At 37.0% G+C, this 20645-nt stretch overlaps 5 protein-coding genes across 8 annotated transcripts; all 5 read left to right on the top strand.

The window, feature by feature from the left end:
* The first annotated feature begins 1187 nt into the window (after positions 1-1187).
* Positions 1188-3616, top strand: LOC114756620 (F-box/WD-40 repeat-containing protein At5g21040). Of its 3 annotated transcripts, none has more exons than XM_028945566.1 (2): positions 1188-1311; positions 1673-3616. In XM_028945566.1, the coding sequence occupies exon 2, from the start codon at positions 1687-1689 to the stop codon at positions 3361-3363; it is 1677 nt and encodes a 558-aa protein (XP_028801399.1). In that variant the 5' UTR covers positions 1188-1311; positions 1673-1686; the 3' UTR covers positions 3364-3616. The 3 variants fall into 3 exon arrangements, with proteins under 3 accessions (XP_028801399.1, XP_028801400.1, XP_028801398.1); XM_028945567.1 differs by having other exon boundaries at positions 1188-1873; positions 1904-3616; XM_028945565.1 differs by having other exon boundaries at positions 1189-1311; positions 1514-3616.
* Positions 3617-4603: 987 nt separating this feature from the next.
* Positions 4604-7489, top strand: LOC114756585 (GDSL esterase/lipase At1g71250-like). The gene is made up of 3 exons (XM_028945532.1): positions 4604-4859; positions 5666-6307; positions 7046-7489. Exons 1-3 carry the CDS (start codon positions 4604-4606, stop codon positions 7273-7275), a joined length of 1128 nt encoding a protein of 375 aa, XP_028801365.1. The 3' UTR covers positions 7276-7489.
* Positions 7490-7562: 73 nt separating this feature from the next.
* LOC114756573 (geranylgeranyl diphosphate reductase, chloroplastic-like) lies at positions 7563-9501 on the top strand. Its single transcript, XM_028945521.1, has 2 exons — positions 7563-9217; positions 9313-9501. Exons 1-2 carry the CDS (start codon positions 7888-7890, stop codon positions 9330-9332), a joined length of 1350 nt encoding a protein of 449 aa, XP_028801354.1. The 5' UTR covers positions 7563-7887; the 3' UTR covers positions 9333-9501.
* A 3134-nt stretch (positions 9502-12635) lies between these two features.
* Positions 12636-14862, top strand: LOC114756584 (pentatricopeptide repeat-containing protein At1g09220, mitochondrial-like). The gene is made up of 2 exons (XM_028945531.1): positions 12636-12863; positions 13366-14862. Exons 1-2 carry the CDS (start codon positions 12762-12764, stop codon positions 14860-14862), a joined length of 1599 nt encoding a protein of 532 aa, XP_028801364.1. The 5' UTR covers positions 12636-12761.
* Positions 12807-18640, top strand: LOC114756572 (nuclear intron maturase 2, mitochondrial-like). Of its 2 annotated transcripts, none has more exons than XM_028945519.1 (2): positions 12807-12863; positions 16032-18640. In XM_028945519.1, the coding sequence occupies exon 2, from the start codon at positions 16140-16142 to the stop codon at positions 18354-18356; it is 2217 nt and encodes a 738-aa protein (XP_028801352.1). In that variant the 5' UTR covers positions 12807-12863; positions 16032-16139; the 3' UTR covers positions 18357-18640. The 2 variants fall into 2 exon arrangements, with proteins under 2 accessions (XP_028801352.1, XP_028801353.1); XM_028945520.1 differs by lacking the exon at positions 12807-12863 and adding an exon at positions 14918-14944.
* Positions 18641-20645: the final 2005 nt, after the last annotated feature.

Raw genomic sequence — 20645 nt, 5'->3', positions numbered from 1 at the left:
ATACTTATCTCGTATTCCGTAAATCATGATGAAAAAGTTGCTTATAAACTATTTCAAATGGGCTGATATCAATGCTATGACTGTGAACCATGAAGACGATGACTACTCTCGCTGGAACTGCAGGACCTCCGATTCAAGCTCCTTTAGTTTCCGACCCCATCGTTTCGAGTTGGCAGCCATAGCATCACTTATTAAAGGCGTTAAATAACATTTTGTTGACATGTAGGATGACTCAATTATAAGGTAGGCGTGCTGATATACAAATGATAGGGATTATCTTTTAAAAAATGTGAAAAATAAACTGAGTCACAGCTAAGTCAAAAGTTGTATTGAGTCATAATTGAATAACTAAATTATAAATAAGTTAAAAGTTGAAGGATTTAATAATTAATTTTTTTTTCTTTTAAGAATTATTATACTTTTTTTTTATAAAACTTAGTTTGTAGGACAATTTATATTATAAATTAGGTATTATATTTAAAACCAGAAATAGTAATAAAATAGAGGATTAAAATAGGCCAACAAAATTTTCGCATAAAAGCAATAGATATTACTTTTTTTTTTTTTTGGGTTTAATGTTACTCAAAAGCATTGAAACAAGAGTGATGTCAATGGTAGCCAAGTGGACATACCCTACGATGAATATGATTACTCCTATTTTAACACTTTTAGAATCACATTGAACCTAAAAAAGACTTCTAAATACTCATGTTTTTTAGGTGAAAATTTTAGAGAAACAGATGAACATGAACCTTAAAATAAAATGTAAACTAGGTGGATGCCAAGTAGGACTAAAATGATATGAGTTGTGTATTTATATTGGTTAGAGAAAAATCTCCAATGTTTCTGGCCGCCTTCTTACATTTATTATTATATTTTTTGCAAAAAAAAAAGAACACATTTATTATTATTTTTTGTCAACATTTATTATATTATATTATATTTATTACAGGGAAAATAGCAAAAAAAAAAAAAACCAGTAGAAAAATTACACATAGGTACCAATTTATAAAAATTATTGTCCAAACTCATATTAATATTATGATGGGTCTTTATTTATAATTCTTTTATTTTAGTGATTTTTTTTGTGCCATTTTCCTATATTTTTTTTATTTTTCCAATGAAAGGCTAATAATTAGCAGAGTGGGCATCGCGGGATCTCGATCTACCGCCTTGGACCATATGACCATCTCTTCTTTTTTCCCTTCTCTCTGTTGCCTGACCCTGGTCGCAGTTTAGGATTCCTTTGCCCCTCTGTTTCTCTCGTTGTTCTTCCCTGTTCTCTTAGTCTCCCTTGGCTTCGCCTCTCAGGTATATTAATCACTCTATCTTCTTCATCTGTTTTTCAATTTCCTCGTTTTCCTTCTCCTTTCCTGAATTAATTTGTTAGACGTATATCCCATTAACCCTCAATTGCTCTTCGCTTTTTATTCCTTGGTTAATTTTTCGTCAAAAGTTTTAGGAAATTTTCTGACTCATTCATTCCTCTGGTTGTATCTGCGCTATTTTCCAGGGTTTCTTGTCGTGACTTGCTCTTAATTGAATTTCGGTTTCATTGCTTTCGATTTTTTTTCCCCTTCCAAATTCTTTTCATCGGTTTCGACCCGGTAATTTTTTCCCAATCCTTTTTCATCTTCGGGTTTGATCTTTCAACCCTTGAATTGAAGTGTAGGATCCCATATTTTTATGGCATTTGAATGCCCAACGAGTACCGAGGTTTCAAAAAAATTGGTAGAACTTGAGTTAGATCCCGGCATTGAGATAGCTGAGCCAAACCCGCATACTAACAAAACCGAGAGTGAAGGGATTGCAAAATCTGGTAATAGCAAACCTGAATATGTGAGGATTGACAATTCTGAAAGAGCATCGAAGTTTCACTCTAAGAAAGGAGTTAAAACCCCATTTCAAAGTGATGCTGTGGCTGACTATTGTCGGTCATTTGCTGATCTTCCTCCGGCCTTGATTTCTGAAATTCTGAATTACCTTGATCCTAAAGAGCTTGGTATTGTGTCCTGTGTCTCCACAATTTTCCATAGACTCGCATTTGAACACCATGCTTGGAAGGAATTCTATTGTGAGAGGTGGGGACTTCCAACAGTTCCCGCGGTTCTGGATTCAGGAGTTACAGATGAGAAGTCATGGAGGGAGCTTTTCGTGGAAAGGGAGTTTAGGAGTAAGACTTTTATGGGACGTTATAGCATTGATGTGTTGTATGGCCATACTGAGGCGGTTCGGACTGTTTTCCTGTTGGCTTCTGCAAAGCTTATATTTACCTCAGGATATGATTCAGTTGTGAGGATGTGGGACATGGAGGATGGATTATCTATTGCATCATCAAAACCCCTTGGCTCTACCATTCGTGCTGTTGCAGCAGATAGAAGATTGCTGATTGCTGGGGGTACTGATGGGTTCATTCACTGTTGGAGAGCAGTTGAAGGACTCCCCCATCTATTTGAGCTTAGAAGCACACAGAACCAGAACATTGAGTTTCGACTTTGGGGACATGGCGGTCCGATAACTTCACTTGCTTTGGATTTGACTAGGATCTATAGTGGTTCTTGGGACATGACCGTTCGACTGTGGGATCGTTATTCACTGAAATGCACGCAGGTGCTTAGGCATAGTGATTGGGTCTGGGGACTTGTCCCCCATGATACTACAGTTGCCAGTTCATCAGGTTCCGATGTGTATATTTGGGATACTAATAATGGAACTTTGATGACCATTATTCATAATGCTCATGTTGGTAACACTTATGCTTTGGCACGAAGCCATACGGGTGACTTCCTTTTTACTGGAGGAGATGACGGTGCGATACACATGTATGAGATCATGAATGATCATGTTGACACCAAAGCTTGGAAAATTGCTACATGGATTCCTCATACTGGTCCTGTGTATTCCCTTGCCTTTGAGTTTCCCTGGCTTGTTTCAGCATCTAGTGACGGCAAGTTGGCTCTTATTGATGTAAGAAAACTTTTGCGAACTAGCAAGCATGCTCTGGGGAAGCAACCTACAAGGGCAAAGCATTTGCGCCAGAGCACAGTAGAACCCCCACAGAGGATGCTGCATGGATTTAAAAGCAATCTTTTTTCAGTTGATTTAGGTGCTGATCGAATTGTCTGCGGAGGCGAGGAAGGTGTTGTTAGGATCTGGAATTTCACACAAGCTTTGGAAGTTGAGCGCAGAGCCCGTGCTTTAAGGGGGATGCGATTAGAAAACAGGATGCGGCGTCGAAAGCTCCAAGCTGATGTGAGCAATAAAAGTGGCAGAAATGATCAATGTTCAGTAGCAGCCAAGAAGAATTCAGGGACTGGCATTTGGCCAAATAAGCGTGGGGTGAGTGGAAAGCTGAAGGCATAGCAGCGTCTAACAGCATTACGCTTTTGTTTCTATTCTCACTTAGTTTTAATGCGCATTGGTAGATACAATATTTAATTTTGTAGCAGTCATAACTAGATTTCGATCCTGTCAGTTTACGAAGTAACAGTTTCTCTGAGACGATTTCCTTTTCGCCTGATAGAGACATGATTGCTGTATCATGTATCTCTCAGCATCTGCCTCATTCTACAGTTTTAAACCTATGAGTAATTAGAAAGAAGAAAATATTTAAGGGTACTCACCATGATGTTTAACATGCTTAAGGGACAAGTAGGGTTTTGAAAATCATAGGACGTGGAGGTATCCGACCTTTTTTAGCTTATTTTAAGATTAAATTATGTGTACAGTGTCAAAATTATTGCAAATATTTTGATGATCTTTGACATCTGTTTATCTATTATGTATATGATATAAAATTCACGATAAATTGTATCATTCGTAGGCCATGAACAGAGCGATATACGCTGAATTCTTTGTAAAGTGTTAGTTTAGAATCTAGTTTGATAATAAATGCAAATATGAGAAGTTAAATATGTGTAAATAATAGTTTTCTTTCTTTGTTTTTTTTAAATGAAGGGCAACTTGTATTCACAAGTTTGATGATAAATTAAAAAATAACAGTCAGATGACCGGAGGTTAATTAAAAATTTTTTAAATTATCAACAGATTAGCTTAAAGTGTAGACAGGAAAACTCAAAATAAATAAATAGATAAGTATTTAAATCAATAAAGTTTGGAAAAATCTATTTTGAACAATATGTAATACTTCGCTAAACGAGCTCACTGGCTGTAAGTGTTTATTTGGACAATTTTGTTTAAAAGATTTAAAGATTATTCCATGATTTAAGATTTAAATTTTTTTTAGTAATTTAATATAATAAAAATCCATTTGGTGGTAATGTTTGTTGACATATACAACGGATATATTGACACGTTTTATTACGATAAAATTCAATTCCCATTATGTTTCAAAACTGATCACATGAGAAAATGCAAGCCTTATTTCTATTTACTTATTTTTTTGGCCAATTTTTAGTTTTTTTAACCTATAATCAGAGAAATAAGAAGTTCTCTCTTCTTCCTGGTTAAGCCTGCGGTTAACTCCATAATCACAGGGCTCTTGTTCAAATGGTCTCAGTGTCATAGACTAGTTCTTGAAGCTTGAACAGAAGAGAACGCAATTCGAGTGGGAAAAGAAATATAGAAACGAAAACGAAAGAGAATGAGATGGTTTGTGATTCCTTCTCTTCTCCCTGCCATCGTTCTGTTGATCAATTCACTTAGCCTACCAGTTCACGGCCGATTCCCAGAGACAACTACCAGTTCGAGAATCGGCTCGAATATCTCGGCATTGTATGTGTTGGGTGATTCTTCTGTTGATTGCGGAAACAACACTTTGTTCTATCCCCTGCTTCATTCTCGTTTCTCTCTTTATCCCTGTGATGGCTCCGATGCCTCTCTTCTTCCTCAATTACTCGGTAGTTTTCTTTTTCTCTGTCTTCCTATTTCTTGTGTCTTTTCTTGACCTTGTATACTCTGGTGCATCTGAATTTCTTGACGAAAATGGGATATATTACCTGCTTGGATATGTACTTTTCAATCTGTTTGTAGGAAGTCTTTATCAAAGAAACCTCCATTTTGCCAATGATTAAAAGTTAATACGATGAGATCTTAAGCAATTCATGTAGCTCATTGCGAGTGATGATCTTCTGTTCGATGAATTTACGCACACTTTATAACCATTTATTGAACATTTGAACGATATTCACTCAGGCAATGAAAATTCACTTCCGAATTGTCTACTGATTCCATTTCCAACGGAAACTCACAACAACCCCATCTTTCCGCTGGTCCCTGCTTGCATGGGACCCTAGTTATGTTCGAACAAAGGCTTAATAAGATTCTTCCATGCACATTTGTGCTAAAAATCCATTATGTGATCAACTGGATACAGTGTTTAAATGCAATTAAAACGTTATGTTGTATTCTATAAGTATTGGATGAACAGAAATTCAACAAGTATATGAATGAATTCCGTTACTAACAACACTCTAGTGATTTTTTTATTCGCCACTTAATATTATACACGTTCGTAAGAATTTGTGTTACTTGTAGCGTGTAACTAATCAACAGAGAATTGCCAAAATGGTGTTAATAGATCATTTTACTGCATGAAACACTCATTATAATGATTTTTCATCGACTTGTTCCTTAACCACTTGATACATTATTAATTATTATAAATACATCAGAATCTCTCTTCTGACGAAATCTTTTTCTGCAGGGGAAAAAATGGGATTGCCATTAATCCGTCCGTTTTATACTCAAAATGGGTCTCTGAATGAGGTTATTAGAGGCCTCAACTTTGGGTCGACACAGGCAACAATCATGAGCAGAAGGGGCAGACAGAGCCACCAGTCTCTCACTCAACAACTCCGTCAAGTTTCTGAGACTTTACAGCTCTTGCAGCTTCATCTTAGAGAGGACACTGCTCTTCAATTCACAAAGTCTTCCATCTTCATCCTCTCTTTTGGAAAAGAAGATTATACTGATCTCCTCCTCCGTAACATCTCCAGCAAAACGTTAGATTACGATGTCCACGACTTTGCCACCATTTTGGTCAATCAAGTGACGAGTGCTATGAGATATCTTTATGACGTAAATGCAAGGAAGATCATATGCTTGGGAATATTACCTTTGGGATTCACCCCACGTGTGGCCTGGACCTGTAATAAGGCATCATCAGCACGAGATGATGATCATGGCAAGGGTTGTGTGGATTATGCCAATAAGTTGGTCTTGGAATACAACGAATTGCTTGCTAAGCATACAGAGGAGCTTAATAAGGAGTTAACTGATGCCCAGATTGTGTTCTGTGACGTATACAAAGGACTGATGGAGATCATGAGCAAGCGAAATCTTTATGGTATGCTTTCTTTTTTCACGATTCGCATATAAGTTGTCTTAAAAACGAACTATAATGGTTAGAGATGCAGGGTTTTAATGCTAGACTCGAAAATAGATCTTGAGTTGTCTGGCTGCAGAATTCGGCCATGTTGCTTCAGTTATGAATTCATGCATCTTTATTTTGGAGGACCTATGTGTAACCAATTGTCATGATTTTGAAGACCGGCAAAATCAGATGAAGAAAACAGCGAAATAGAATTAAAAAATTACAAACGAACCTCCTTGGTGACACAATTTAACATTTTCTTCTTCCTTAACTGTTTTCTTTTCAAGAAAACAATAGTTAAGCTAAAGCATTTGCGATGTTACATGACTTGCCAACATAGTCCTGTTGAATTCTATTCCTACAACGGCATCCGTCCTTCGCAGATTAATGTTCAATAGCAATGCAATGCAATGTCAACATATTTTAATAGCAATGCACTAATTTCATTATACTCATTATGTTCAATGTCATGTCTCAATCATTTGTAGATTTAGTATCATTGTCAGAGCTTACAAACCTATCATACATTTCTAATTTTCTTAGTGTGTCAAACTAACATTACTCCTGTACTATGTTCAGGTTTGAATTCGGGTAGATGAATAGTAAATGTACAAGAATTCTAGACAGTCAACAATTTTTGTTTTTACAATATATTGATATATTGATTACAAGACTGGAAATGAATTATAACTTTCTCTATCCATTGTCCAGGTTTTGAGGACACAAATAGTGCATGTTGTGGGCTTGGCTTGTACAATGCTACGGTTGGGTGTATCTCCATGGACACAGCCTGTGACCAAGCTTCAAAACATGTTTGGTGGGACTTGCTCAGCCCCACATCTGCCGTGAACTCCATCCTGGCTAATGCAGCCTGGTCTGGCCGACCCTTCTCTGGCCTTTGCCACCCTATCACTATCCATGAACTAGTCACCAAGGTCTAAAGCATCTTGCTAGAGAAATCAGAGCATATCCATTTCCATTATTGTAATGTGAATATAAATTTTGAATGAGTAGATCTTATCTTCCCATCCCCTCTTTTTTATCTTTTCTAAACTAACCTTAAAATTTCCTTTTCAGATTGTTATTTGCATGCAGTTTTTATGTTGCAGAACATTTTCAAATTTAGCCTCCCTTACGACAATGGAAGCCCTTTAAGTATTTGGAGTTTATCCTGTCTTAAGCTTGAGTCCAGTCTCACGTAAAACAATCTCAAAAGGGTGTGCGTTCAAGAGTGTGCGGCTTTGCATTAATATTAAAATAGCGTGTAGGACATACGGTGCTGAAACCTTGTCTTTTTGTGAGCTAATACTGCATTAAAGTATGAATTCTTTAATTTCAAGTTGGAGCTTTGGCTTGATGTGCTTTATTAGAATATCAGTGATAGTAACACAAAACAAAGTAAAATACTATTATCTTTGCCTTTACAGCAACTCAGTTAAAAACCTCACTAACGGATTAGTTTATCTAATTTCTGCTCGTTGTTCCTCTTGGGCGTTGATTAGTTTAGTTAACTAAAACCCTAAATTGCAGTTCTCATAGCTCAACATTTTTCCATGGCTGCTCAAATTCATCATCTCCGATGCACCTTTTTACCTTCATTCTCCACTAAAAACCCAAGCCCAGATTTTAAAACCCATTTCCGTTCCTTCACAGTCTCAGCCTCCAAACCCGGTACCTCATCCATCGCCGGCCGAAAGCTCCGAGCTGCCGTTGTTGGTGGCGGACCCGCGGGTTCCTCCGCCGCTGAGGCCCTAGCTGCCGGCGGCATTGAGACCTTCCTCTTCGAACGCAACCCGCCATCAGTCGCCAAGCCATGTGGCGGCGCCATCCCGCTCTGCATGCTCCAGGAGTTCGATATCCCACTCGAGCTCATCGATCGCCAAGTCAACCGTGTCAAGATCTTCTCCCCTTCCAACATCGCCGTCGATTTCGGCAAAACCTTGAAGTCTCACGAGTTCATCGCCATGCTCCGCCGCGAGGTGCTCGATTCCTTCCTCCGGTCGCGAGCACAATCCGCCGGTGCGAATCTCATCGTCGGCCTTGTCACAAATCTCGAGGTCCCGACCTCACCAACCTCACCCTACATCGTTCACTACACCGCCAAGAACAACTCCCGGCGCTCTATTGCCGTCGACGTCGTGATCGGTGCCGATGGCGCCAACAGTCGAGTGGCCAAATCCATTGACGCCGGGAGCTACACTTGCGCCATCGCCTTCCAGGAGAGAATCAAATTACCAGACGAGAAAATGGAATATTACGAGAATCTCGCCGAGATGTACGTCGGGAGTGATGTGTCGCCAGATTTCTACGCATGGGTTTTCCCGAAATGCGACCACGTGGCAGTGGGCACGGGTACAGTGTGTCTCAAACAGGACATCAAGTCGTACCAAAGAGGAATTAGAGAAAGGGTCAAGCCTAAGATCAACGGTGGAAAAGTGATCAAAGTGGAGGCCCACCCGATACCCGAACACCCCCGTCCGGTTCGGGTCAGAGGACGCGTGGCACTGGTAGGTGACGCTGCTGGGTACGTAACGAAGTGTTCAGGGGAAGGAATATACTTTGCTGCGAAGTCAGGAAGGATGTGCGGAAACGCCGTCGTAAAGGCGTCAGAAGGTGGGATGAAGATGGTTGACGAGAGTGATTTAAGGAGGGAGTACCTGAAGGAATGGGATGCGAAGTATATTAGCACATTTAGGTTTTTGGATTTGCTTCAGAGGGTGTTTTACGGTAATAACGCGTGCAGGGAAGCTCTGGTGGAGCTGTGTGGGGATGAGTACGTGCAACGCATGTCGTTTGAGAGCTATTTGTATAAGAAGCTAGCGGATGGGGATCGGTGGGAGGATGCAAGGATGGTGACGAACACTATTGGGAGCTTGATTAGAAGTAAGATTCTGCGAAAAGAGATGGAGAGATTGGTAATATAGATTTTTTTTTTCTTTTTTCAAATAATTAACCTCCATGCATTTTTGCGTTCTAAGGTATGGCGTCTTCCAACTAAAACCAAGAGGTTGAGACATTTTCTTCTAATTTTAATTGTACTTAAGAGTCACGGGATCTTCTGCAATGTTACTGTATTACTACTATTACTGCTTGGCCTGCATGTGTGGCTTGTGCAATCCTAATGACAACCGTACGGGGAATACTTGTTTCTCTCCCTGTTTCTTCTTCATCTGGCAGACACTGATGAGTGAACATTACAAATGAGATGATACTCGTGACCTTCCACTCAAAGAGCTTTCATCTCACTACGCATTGTGTTCTGTATACAGTGATTAAAAACCGCCATTTTAAACAAACACAGTCGAGACAAAACTCTCTTTTCGTACCTAGTCTAGATTTTGTAAATATCCATAAAAAAACCAGTTTTGGTTCTAACCGCCATTTCAAACAAAAAAATTCCTGGATTACTTTTCAATAAGCATACTAAAAGTCATTGTGAAAATTCCATGAGTGGAAATTGATTTAGATACATCCGCATTTTGTTTAGTATAAACTTAAAGCTTTTTTAAATCATTTTGGACTTGAAACTGATATATGTAAAGTTATGAACGCTAAGATTAAAGTTTTTTCAATAAGTATGTTTTTCGGAATTTAAACTTGTATTCTGTCTTTTATGGGTTAATCAATAACTCACATTTAAAAGAAAATACATCTTCAAAAGCCTTTCCACCATTATACGGCTTTAAATCTCAACTAATCCATGAAATTTACGCATTTACAACTTTGTCTCGACCAACTTGATTTTGGTTCTTTAGTAATTCATTTCAATTTTTTTTTTGCCCGAGAATTAATTTCAATTGAGAGCTAAATAAATAATTTTTTGTCTAGCTTTTGACTTACCATTTTAACATTATTTTATCTTGCCAAGCTCTATCCTTTCTTTATATATGTGCACATTCTCAAAAGGTTGCTTTCAAATTTTACTAATTCATTCAGTTGAAGAAAGCTGCTTCTCACTTGTAGCATTCAAATTATAACGTAGTATGAAAACAACCCAATAAATTTAGTGATCAAGCTCAATTGATAGAAAATAAGACTTACCATTTATGCCAACTTGTAAGAGGACATGCCTCGTTGTGATTTTATATGTAGTCTAATTTTAGTCCTGAGTTGAAAATTTTGAGGTTCTTCAACAATTTAGGGATTAAGTTATCAAAACTGGGTTTGATTTGTTATCCTCTTTTTTCACCCCTTGACTTGTTCATCAGATTTTGATGCCATTTGCTTGCTTAAATTTTTCAAAGATGAAATTGATGATGGTAAGAAGTGTGATGATAGACTGATCAATAGGGGTGAAAATATAGTTGCCCCTTTCAAAGCAATCTATGACTTGACCTGCTTGAAATTCAATTCAATTTGGGTATCAAATATGGAATTTCGAAGTTCTAGATTGATTTTTTTTTTAATTTCAACTTTTGAAAAATTATTTTAATATGTACATAATCTAACATAAATTAATAATTTCTCAAATATCATATTTTTATAAAACAAATTATTATTTAAAAAATTTAAATTTAAATTATATTTAAACGAGTCAGATTTTATTGCAGCAATAGGCACCACCATCATGATGCATTGATGTTTATTACCATGATAACCATCAAAATAGATTTATTGTGAAGCTTGGCCAATTTACTCCCTGCCTACGTCTAACATGTTTCATTAATGTAATATATTTGTCTAAAACTTTAATTTTTTCCACCTAAATCCCTATTATAGAACTTTTTAACTAATGAACCCGTTATTCTATCAAGGATAATTTTGATATTTTACATTGAATAATTAAGTTTAATTAGTATTTTTATTAATTTATGTAAAGTCATTATTATGTGTTTATAATAACTAGAGGAGGAAGTACTTTTTTTATTTTTATAAAGAAAGAGTAAGTAGTATTCTACTAAATAAGTGTGAGGCCTTTTTAATCAAAGCTGATCTAAGGTTTATGAGGCAAATCTAATTACCAATTATATAACATGTAATTTAATTAACAATTAATACATATATAATTACAGCTACAATACCTATGAAATAACTAAAGTAAATGATATATTCCTCCTGATCGTATTATAGTGTTATATAAGCTAATTAAGAAGTTAATGTTCATATTATATATAAAATTTATTTCACATATTTATTAAATTTTTTTAATAATAATCATATAAGAGGGAGGAAGAAAAGAAAAAGGGAAAATTACACTCAGGTCCCACAGAGCACAATTAATATAAAAAAGGTCCCTCGAAATCCTGAAATGATTCTGAAGTCCCCAGGGACCTGTGTGTAATTAATTCTAATTGTGAAATTACGTAGTTATCCCTGTTAATTTGAACCTATTTACAACCTCAACAGTGGCTGTTAACAACCCGAGAAGAGGTGGTTAACAACCTCAACAACGCTCCTAACATTCCACAGAGTGAGTTGTCATGAGTACTGCCAAGGTTGTCAATCACATCTTCTCGGGTTGTTAACAGCCACTGTTGAGATTGTAAACGAATTACTGCAATAAAATTAACAGGGATAAGTAGGTAATTTCACAATTAGAATTAATTATACACAGGTCCCTGGGGATTTCAGAATCATTTCGCGATTTTGAGAGACCTTTTTGATATTAATTATGCTCTGTGGGACCTGAGTGTAATTTTCCCAAAGAAAAACCATATTACGAGTAATTATTTTAACTAATATTCTTAAAATAAATATTTTTTACCAAAAAAACAATTAAACATTAAAGTATTAAACATCACATATTATCTTCTGTTTGAAATATCAAGACCCTCAAGCACGCCGCACTCAGCCGCCGTTCTCCCTGTTACTGGCACTCAGTCATCAACCCCATCCTCGCCGGTGCCTACTGCCTACCGTTTTCGTCCTTCACGCATCTTGCCGTTTCCGTATCGCTCGTGATAAGTCGTGATAAAGTGGCCTCAACCTTTATACGTCGCCCGTCGTGTTCGTCCAAGTCTTCTTCACCGTTGCCCACCGTCGCCCATTTCTGCATAACGATCTAGGGAAGAGAGGTAAGGTTCCATTCTTCCATATTCAGTGATTTCTTATTCCTCAAATGCTTTAAATGTCCCCCTTTCCATGCCTACTGATTGCAGAGCAAGTTGAAAATTTTGAACCTACGGGATCAATCTGAAAAGTGCCTTAAATCAGTTGTAGGGGCCAAAATATTAATTTTTTCTAACACGGATTTAAGAGTGTGCAAAAAGTTAGGTTTTTTTTTTTTTTTCCCGGTGGTATAAACCCTGCAGGTTCATTGTTCGAAGTCACTGTAGTGTTAAAGAAACGAATTGCCTCTAAGACTAGCACGATACGCAGAACAGAGACCACTGGTAACTGGCCGTATTCGAGCTTCACTCCTTCTTTCCTCCATCAATGGCAAAGCTCTGATGCCCAAAATGCGGAGCTTCCAGAGACCACCAAGAAGATGCGAGCTTCACTGGCTTCCCTCCTTCGGCAATGGAGACATCGAAAGCCCGATGCAAATAATAGGCTAAGCAATTATTTATCCAGCCGAATCCCTTTTACGGTAAGTTTTCCATGAAATTGTTCTGGTTCAGTTGAAAATGCTGTGTTTTATTGAGTACTCTTGCAATTCTACGAAAGGATCTTTTTTTTTTTTGGGTATATGATGTGATGCGTATCCAACAACGATACGAGAGACTTTTTCACGCTTGGTTCTTCCCACATTGTGGACTAGCAATTGTTGGAAGTACAGATTGCAGGGCTTGTTATGCCAGTAAACGAATATATGCTGGCTGTGGTTTTAGCGAATTTTAGTTAGGATGATTATGAATACTCTGGTTGTTGATAATGTATATTATTTCTCTTGTATAGCTAGGTCTTTTACTTTGGTCGCAGTCATTAGCATGCAGAAAAGACTCTATGGCTTTTGTTTAGGAGTTATATCTGAATTAGGTTGACAACAGTTGCCTTTTGCTTTAGTTGATCCTTGATTATCAATTATCAACAAAATTAATCTTAGTTACACTCAGTCTTTGTGACCATTCTTTCCTCTGTCAAATTTGAAGGGTAGGAACCCTGTGTCCACTTGTTTAGCAGCCATGTCTCACCAAATTCTTCAACGCCATCCTTATTCTGAATCCAGTGTGTCTTCCTCCCATCCCCGAGCTAGGCATCCACAGCAGTTGGTCTCTCTTCTACTCAAAGACCCATCAAACCGCCAAGCTGCCCAGCAGGTCCACTCTCATATCATCACCTCTGGGATGCTTCTATACCCCTTTTATTGCACCTCTTCCTGGTTGCTTCTCTTCAACACGCTGATTCGCTGTTACTCTCTTGGCCTCTTTCCTGAAGAAGCTGTTAGGTTTGGTATATCTTCCCTAAACTGCCATGCATTTCTGAGGTATTGTTCCTTTGACAGCTATACTTATGCCTTCCTCTGTCATGCCTGTGCCAACTCAAAATGCATTCACCTTGGAATCCAGATTCATTCGGTCATATTCAAAGTGGGTTTTCAATTTCACTTATATGTTCAAACTGCTTTACTTCATATGTACTCAACCTGGGGTCTCTTAATTGAAGCGGCACAAGTGTTTGACAACATGCCTGAAAAAAATACTGTTACCTGGAATGTTTACATTACTGGTTTGATCAGATGCGGTGAGTTTGACCTTGCCTTGTCATTATTTAATAAAATGCCAGCTCGGAGTGTTGTCTCCTGGACGATTATTATGGATGGATTTACACGCATGAATAAGCCTACTAAAGCATTGACTATGTTTAGGGAAATGGTTGTTTGTGATGGCATAAAACCAACTAAAGTGACTCTTCTGACCATTTTCCCAGCCATTTCAAATCTTGGGTTCATTGTGATTTGTCAATCCATCCATGGCTATGCAGAAAAGAGAGGCTTCAATGCCTCTGATATACGCATGATGAATTCACTGATAGACTCTTATGCAAAATGTGGGTGCATAGCAAGTGCAAGCAGATTCTTTACGGAGATATCTGTTTACAAGAAAAATTTGGTATCATGGACATCAGTGATCTCAGGTTTTGCAATGCATGGTCTGGGAAGACAGGCTGTAGAGTATTTTGAGACCATGGAAAAGGCTGGGTTGAAGCCAAATCATGTGACATTTTTGAGTGTTTTAAATGCGTGTAGTCATGGAGGATTGGTTGAGGAGGGGCTCAGGTTTTTTCATAAAATGGTTAATGATTGTCAACTTGTGCCAGATATCAAGCACTATGGCTGTCTAATAGATCTGCTTGGAAGGGCAGGTAGGTTGGAAGAAGCTGAAAAGATTGCTTTGCAGGTACCTCATAAGGTTGCCAATGTTGTGATTTGGCGGACACTTCTAGGTGCTTGCAATTTTCATGGAAATGTTGAAATTAGTCAGAGGGTGATGAGGAAAATACTTGAGATGGAGAGAGAGTATTCTGGGGATTATGTTCTTATGTCCAATATTTTTGCTGGTGTTGGAAGGTTTGGAGATGCTGAGAGGTTAAGAAAAGTAATGGATATGAGAATTGCTTTTAAACTTCCTGGCTACAGTTTATTCTGAATGCTATAACATTTTTATTTAAAACAGACAGGCAATTTCGCTATAAAAGATATTCAGAATATGCTCAAGGCATCATATTGTGGTAATGCACATTACTATGTTTGCTTTGTTTCCTTCGGGTTTTCAACTGTCTAGATGCATATAAAAGGTTTTTTAGAATTGTCATTTATAAATTTTCAAATGTGTTTGTGCTCCACCTTCCAAACCTCAGTGTGGCTTCTGTATGAAACAATTTTGTCTGATTGTAGGAATACAAAAATAGAAACTATTTACAAAGTTCCCACATATGAATCTAAGCTCGATAATGTGTATCTGACACTGATACTTGTGTGGGCTTTGGCGTATGAGTGGTTCCTGGACTTACAAGCATTCCAATATTTATTTTACTTCTAGGTCTTCCATTCCTTGCTGGGATTTTGACAAGGTTTTGCTGAAAGCTAAATTCTGAGCTTGCATGAACCAATATTGAACAACTCAGTCATGGCCTTCAAGTTCAACAACAGCACTTGTGAGGACTACTGTAGCATGCTAATGTTCTTGTGAAAGGCTCTGACCAAATAAAAGAAAGAACTCTGATTGTGTTTTTGGAATGTGTAGTTTATCTTTATCATTATGCTTTCCCTAATATATGGGATATTGCATAAGTTTTGTAATTCATTTGCTACCATTTGGCCACTCTGTTGGTTCTGCCTTGCTTGCATGGAATAGTGATGGGGAAAATTTGCCCCTCATTATGGGGAAGCCGTGGAAAAGGTTGGGACAGAGTGATGGGAGGGCCTTCTCACCTAGGCTTAACCCTATGGCCGCTTGTTGTGCGGGTAAAAATTTTATCACTCATGTAGAAGTAGGTTTGAGTTGTTTCTCCCTTAAAATCTCCTTTTCTTGTGCTTTTTCTTTAATTAATGCCTTCCACGTTTATAAAATATATTTCACTTTGGATAAATCATATACGTTAATGTACATGATTTTAATGTATATGATAGAGTAGAGTTCTGTCTTGACATTTTGAGCTTTTGAATTTTGCCGTTTGAATGTCTAATTCCTTGTCTGTTTTTACCTTTCTTTGAAAGCCAGCCACAAATTTAATTCATGAGTTCCAATTCTCTTTATTTGATTATGTTTAATGTCTAATCTTTTTCATTCCTATTTTCCTGTGATGTGTCCCTCAGTTGAGGAGCTATGGTTCAATTGCAAGTGAGAACTGCGGATCTTCTCTATGCTTTTCTTCGTTGTAAACTAAAAATGACCTGAAGTAGCTGAGATCTTGTACAAGCCAGATGCATCGACAACTAGCCATCTTTAGTCACCAATTTATTTCAAATTCCAATATTTTACGTACACTTAGCAACTCCACTTGGATATTTTCTCAACCTAGTTGCAGAAGTCATGTAGCCAATGGTTTTGCCAGCTATCGATCACCCTCCTTTAATCCAGTGCGCCCACATGCACCAGATCCTAATGATCCCTCCACTTTGATGAAGGAGGATGGGGTTTCAGTTTGTTGTCAAATGTGGATTGAGAATTACCGTGAACCTGATAGAGTTGTCACCAACTTGACCTCATATCTTCGTCGGTTTGAATTGTGGGTATTGGCATACCAGAAGGTTTGTGCTGATGAGACAGGTGCTTATCTTCCTCGTAACGCTGTGCAGAGGTCGGCTCTGGAAGATTTGTTGGCTCTTAGAAATGCTGTTCTTGATAATAGGTTCAAATGGGGAGCTCGGCTGGACTTCTTTATAAAATCTCCCAAGGATAAGACTGATTATCAGTCCTTGTCAAAGAGAAAGATTAAAGCAATTTTGACTACTACACAGCCAGCACCATTTCAAGATAAAATTGTTCAAGAGGTTTTGCTTATGATTTTGGAGCCAATTTATGAAGCTCGGTTTTCACAGAAGTCATTTGCATACAGACCAGGAAGGAATGCGCACACAGTCCTGAGGGTAATTAGGAGGAATTTTGCAGGCTATTTGTGGTATATAAAGGGTGATTTGAGTACAATTTTGGATGGAATGAAGGTAGGGTTTGTGATAAATGCTTTAATGAGAGATGTGAGGGACAAAAAGATTATCGACCTAGTGAAAGCAGCATTGACAACGCCAGTCGTCACCAGTACTGTTGATGATGGGGAGAAAAAGAAGAAGAGGAAGTACCAGAAGAAAAGGGTGCTAGCAGAGGATGAGCCCAAGCCTGATCCCTATTGGTTGGAAACGTTTTTTGGATTTGCCCCTGAGGAGGCAGAGAAAATTCCAAATTGGGGGCATTGTGGAATTCTTAGTCCTCTGTTGGCCAACATTTGCTTTGATGAGTTGGACCGCTGGATGGAAGGGAAGATCAAGGAGTTTTATCGTCCATCAAAAAGTGATGTCATATGGAACAGTCCTGAAAGTGAAGCAGAGCAAGGAAACACATCCTGGCCAGAATTTGTGCCCACAAGTGGACCTGATAAAACACGGAAGATGGATTATATACGTTACGGAGGGCATATCTTAATTGGTGTTCGTGGTCCAAGAGCAGATGCTGCAACACTGAGAAAGCAATTGATTGAGTTTTGCGATCAAAAGTATATGCTTAAGCTTGATAATGAGAGCCTCCCTATAGAACATATAACTAAAGGTATAATGTTTCTTGATCATGTATTATGCAGGAGGGTGGTCTATCCAACCCTTCGATACACTGCTACTGGTGGCAAAATCATCAGTGAAAAGGGCGTAGGAACCCTTTTATCAGTCACCGCAAGTTTAAAGCAATGCATTAAGCAATTCAGAAAGTTGAACTTCCTGAAGGGAGATAGAGACCCAGATCCACAGCCTTGTTTTAGAATGTTTCATGCCACTCAAGCTCATACCAATGCTCAAATGAACAAGTTTTTGTCAACCATGGTTGAATGGTACAGGTTTGCAGACAATAGGAAAAAAGTTGTTAACTTTTGCTCTTACATAGTACGAGGTTCTATTGCAAAGCTATATGCTGCTAAATACAAACTCCGTTCACGAGCAAAAGTATATAAGATTGGTTCCCGAAATTTGAGCCGTCCGTTAAAGGAGAAAAAAGGCCAGTCTCCTGAGTACCATAATTTGCTGAGGATGGGTCTTGTTGAATCAATTGATGGCCTCCAATATACTAGGATGTCTCTTGTGCCTGAGACAGACTACACTCCATTTCCAGGTAATTGGATACCGGACCATGAAAAGGCATTGCTAGAATATATAAAACTTGAGGATCCAAAGACTTTGGAGGAACAAAGGAATTCCATGAAGGAACAAGGCCTTGTTTCACCTCAGGATTACATTTCTATGCTTGTTTGGAATTACAAAAGAAGTTCTTCCTTGGTAGATCAGGTTTCCTTAATGCAGAGTGACGAAAGCATTACAAAAAGCAATCAGCAATTGCTGGAAGGCTCCGACCAGGGCAAACATATTGACGTAGGCAAAGAAGAGGAAGATACTGATGAAAGGATTGATGAAGCACGGATGTCACAAATGGTTTTGTAATTCTGTAATTTTTATCTAGTAATCTATAACATGTCCTTATTATTATTATTTTTTTCTTCCAAAAGAATGTTGCGAGAAATTTTGGAGTCTCAAATGGCAGAAAATTTGACACTTTGAAGGTAGAAGTTTTCAAACTATGTTTAGCCTGGTCCATATATGATGATAATCAGTGCACTTGTAAAGTTCTTTTCTAGTGTCTTAACTACAGCAGCACGCTGCATGTTGAATAATGTAATTAATACTCTTGAATATGATATTGAGACCTAAGAGCGTAGAAGACTAAACCATTGGTCAAATTATTTGCCTAACCTTTGTGTTGGTATATATTGTCGCGACTTGAGATACAAGTTGTAATGATAATTGATAGTGTAAGCTCTCTAGAGAAGCCACGAGTTTAATGCAGCACCTAGTAATCAATATGTTAGTATGCGTCAGCTTTTAGAAATTGCTGAGCATCTTGAGGTAGCCTCTCGCCACATATGGGATTACTATTAGCAGGTGCCTCTTAAAAGTGGCCAACATGTTGCATTCCCAGTCCATGATGTTGATGGTTCCTGTCTTGAATATAAGATTGAGTTTATAGTTATAGATTAGATGTTATATTTAAGATAAGAAGTAGTATTTCTCATGTTGAAGCGAGATTCAAATATTCAATTATACATGCAAATATAAGAATTACTTTGTGATTATACTGTTGAAAACATTGGAATGCCCGATAACTATAGAATAAACATTTTAATTTCATCTGATAGCCCAAGAACTTTTGGTGAACTTTCAGTCTCCTTTCGCATCATATGCATCCAACATATCTTTTTTAAAATATTGTCTCCAGTTCTTAATATAATAGTTAGGTAATGATTTGATTTCAGGCAAAAAAAAAAAAAAAGATTTGATTTGGTTTTAAATATAAGATTTTATTTCACTGTCTCTTAAATTTATAATTCATTCTCTAAAGTATTCATATTAGTTACATATATTAATGGTAGTTATGATTATAAGGACTCTTTTGGAAAATTAGCCCATACTTCTTAAAGATAGCTAATTTAACCAAATTTTTAATATATCTAAATTAGTTAAGCAATTCTTATATTTATGATCAAAAGCAGTAAGTTTTATGAGCATGACATAGAGAAATGACGACTTGTTTTGGTAATAAGTTTTGTAGAAACACCGAGGAATTGAATATGTAAATGACATATGGGCTATTTACTACCTCCAATCCTTATTATAAGAATTAGTTGGATATTTAATTTGGTCTCAAAAATATAAGATTCCAATTCACTTTGTTTCTCATATTTATTTATTTTTTTCAAAATAGTTCTTATAATAGTTATACATGTTAAATGTTTCATTAAATGGTAGTTCTGACTAACACACAAGATTAGATAACATCCATTTATTATAAATAATTAACTTAATAAACTTTTTTAATCTACTCAAATTAGTCAACTAGCTCTTATATTAAAGATTGGAGGTAGTATTTGATTATTTGATGATGAGTGTGTTTATGTGGTATTTTTTTTTTTTCCAACTTGTTTTGCTGGTTCTCATGCACCCGTTTATTAGTAGTCCGCTGAAGATCAAGTTGCTGATTGAAGTTGGTGAGGATGACAACTTGTCTTCATTTTTTTGTGAATAATGAGTCTGGTGGGTCTAACAAATAAATAAACTTAATTACATTGTTATTGTTTATAATTAATACTATTTTTAATTCTTAATATAAAAGTTAATTGTAGTTGGATTTAGTCCGAAATATAAAATCATAATTTATTTTATTTCTCATATTTATCAATTTTTTCAAATTAATTTTCCTAATTTATAAATTTATATATATGTATTCTTTTGTAGGAGTATTTTGGAAAGATTGTGTTATTTTTTTTATAATTAAAAAATTTATTTGATTTTCTTAATTTATCTAAGGTTAGTATATTTTATCATAAAGTATGTATACATATATATATGAAAAATATGTAGGTTGAGTTTTTTTCACGTCTATTATGTCGACCAGGTGTTATATTTCTTCTATATAAGTTTATAATTAAATGATAATATTTTAAAAATAGGACTGATGTAAAACAAAAAAGGATTGGAAGGGATGAGAAGTTAGAGAAGAGGAAGAGCATCAAGGACACATGTTTATATGTGATTAGAGAATTTGACATAATAAATATAAGAAATTTGATGTAAGTATGATCATATATACACACATATTGATTGTTGCATAAACAAACAAGTCATAAAATAAAAGAAAGGACAAATGAGTGTTTTTGCAAGGTGCTTCCGTGTTTT

This window comes from Neltuma alba, unplaced genomic scaffold (genome assembly GCF_004799145.2).
Source record: "Neltuma alba isolate B1F8T4 unplaced genomic scaffold, ASM479914v2 tig00010438_pilon, whole genome shotgun sequence".
Classification (NCBI taxonomy): domain Eukaryota; kingdom Viridiplantae; phylum Streptophyta; class Magnoliopsida; order Fabales; family Fabaceae; genus Neltuma; species Neltuma alba.
The sequence above is the reverse complement of the archived record's forward strand: the minus strand, read 5'-3'. Positions and strand labels throughout refer to the sequence as shown.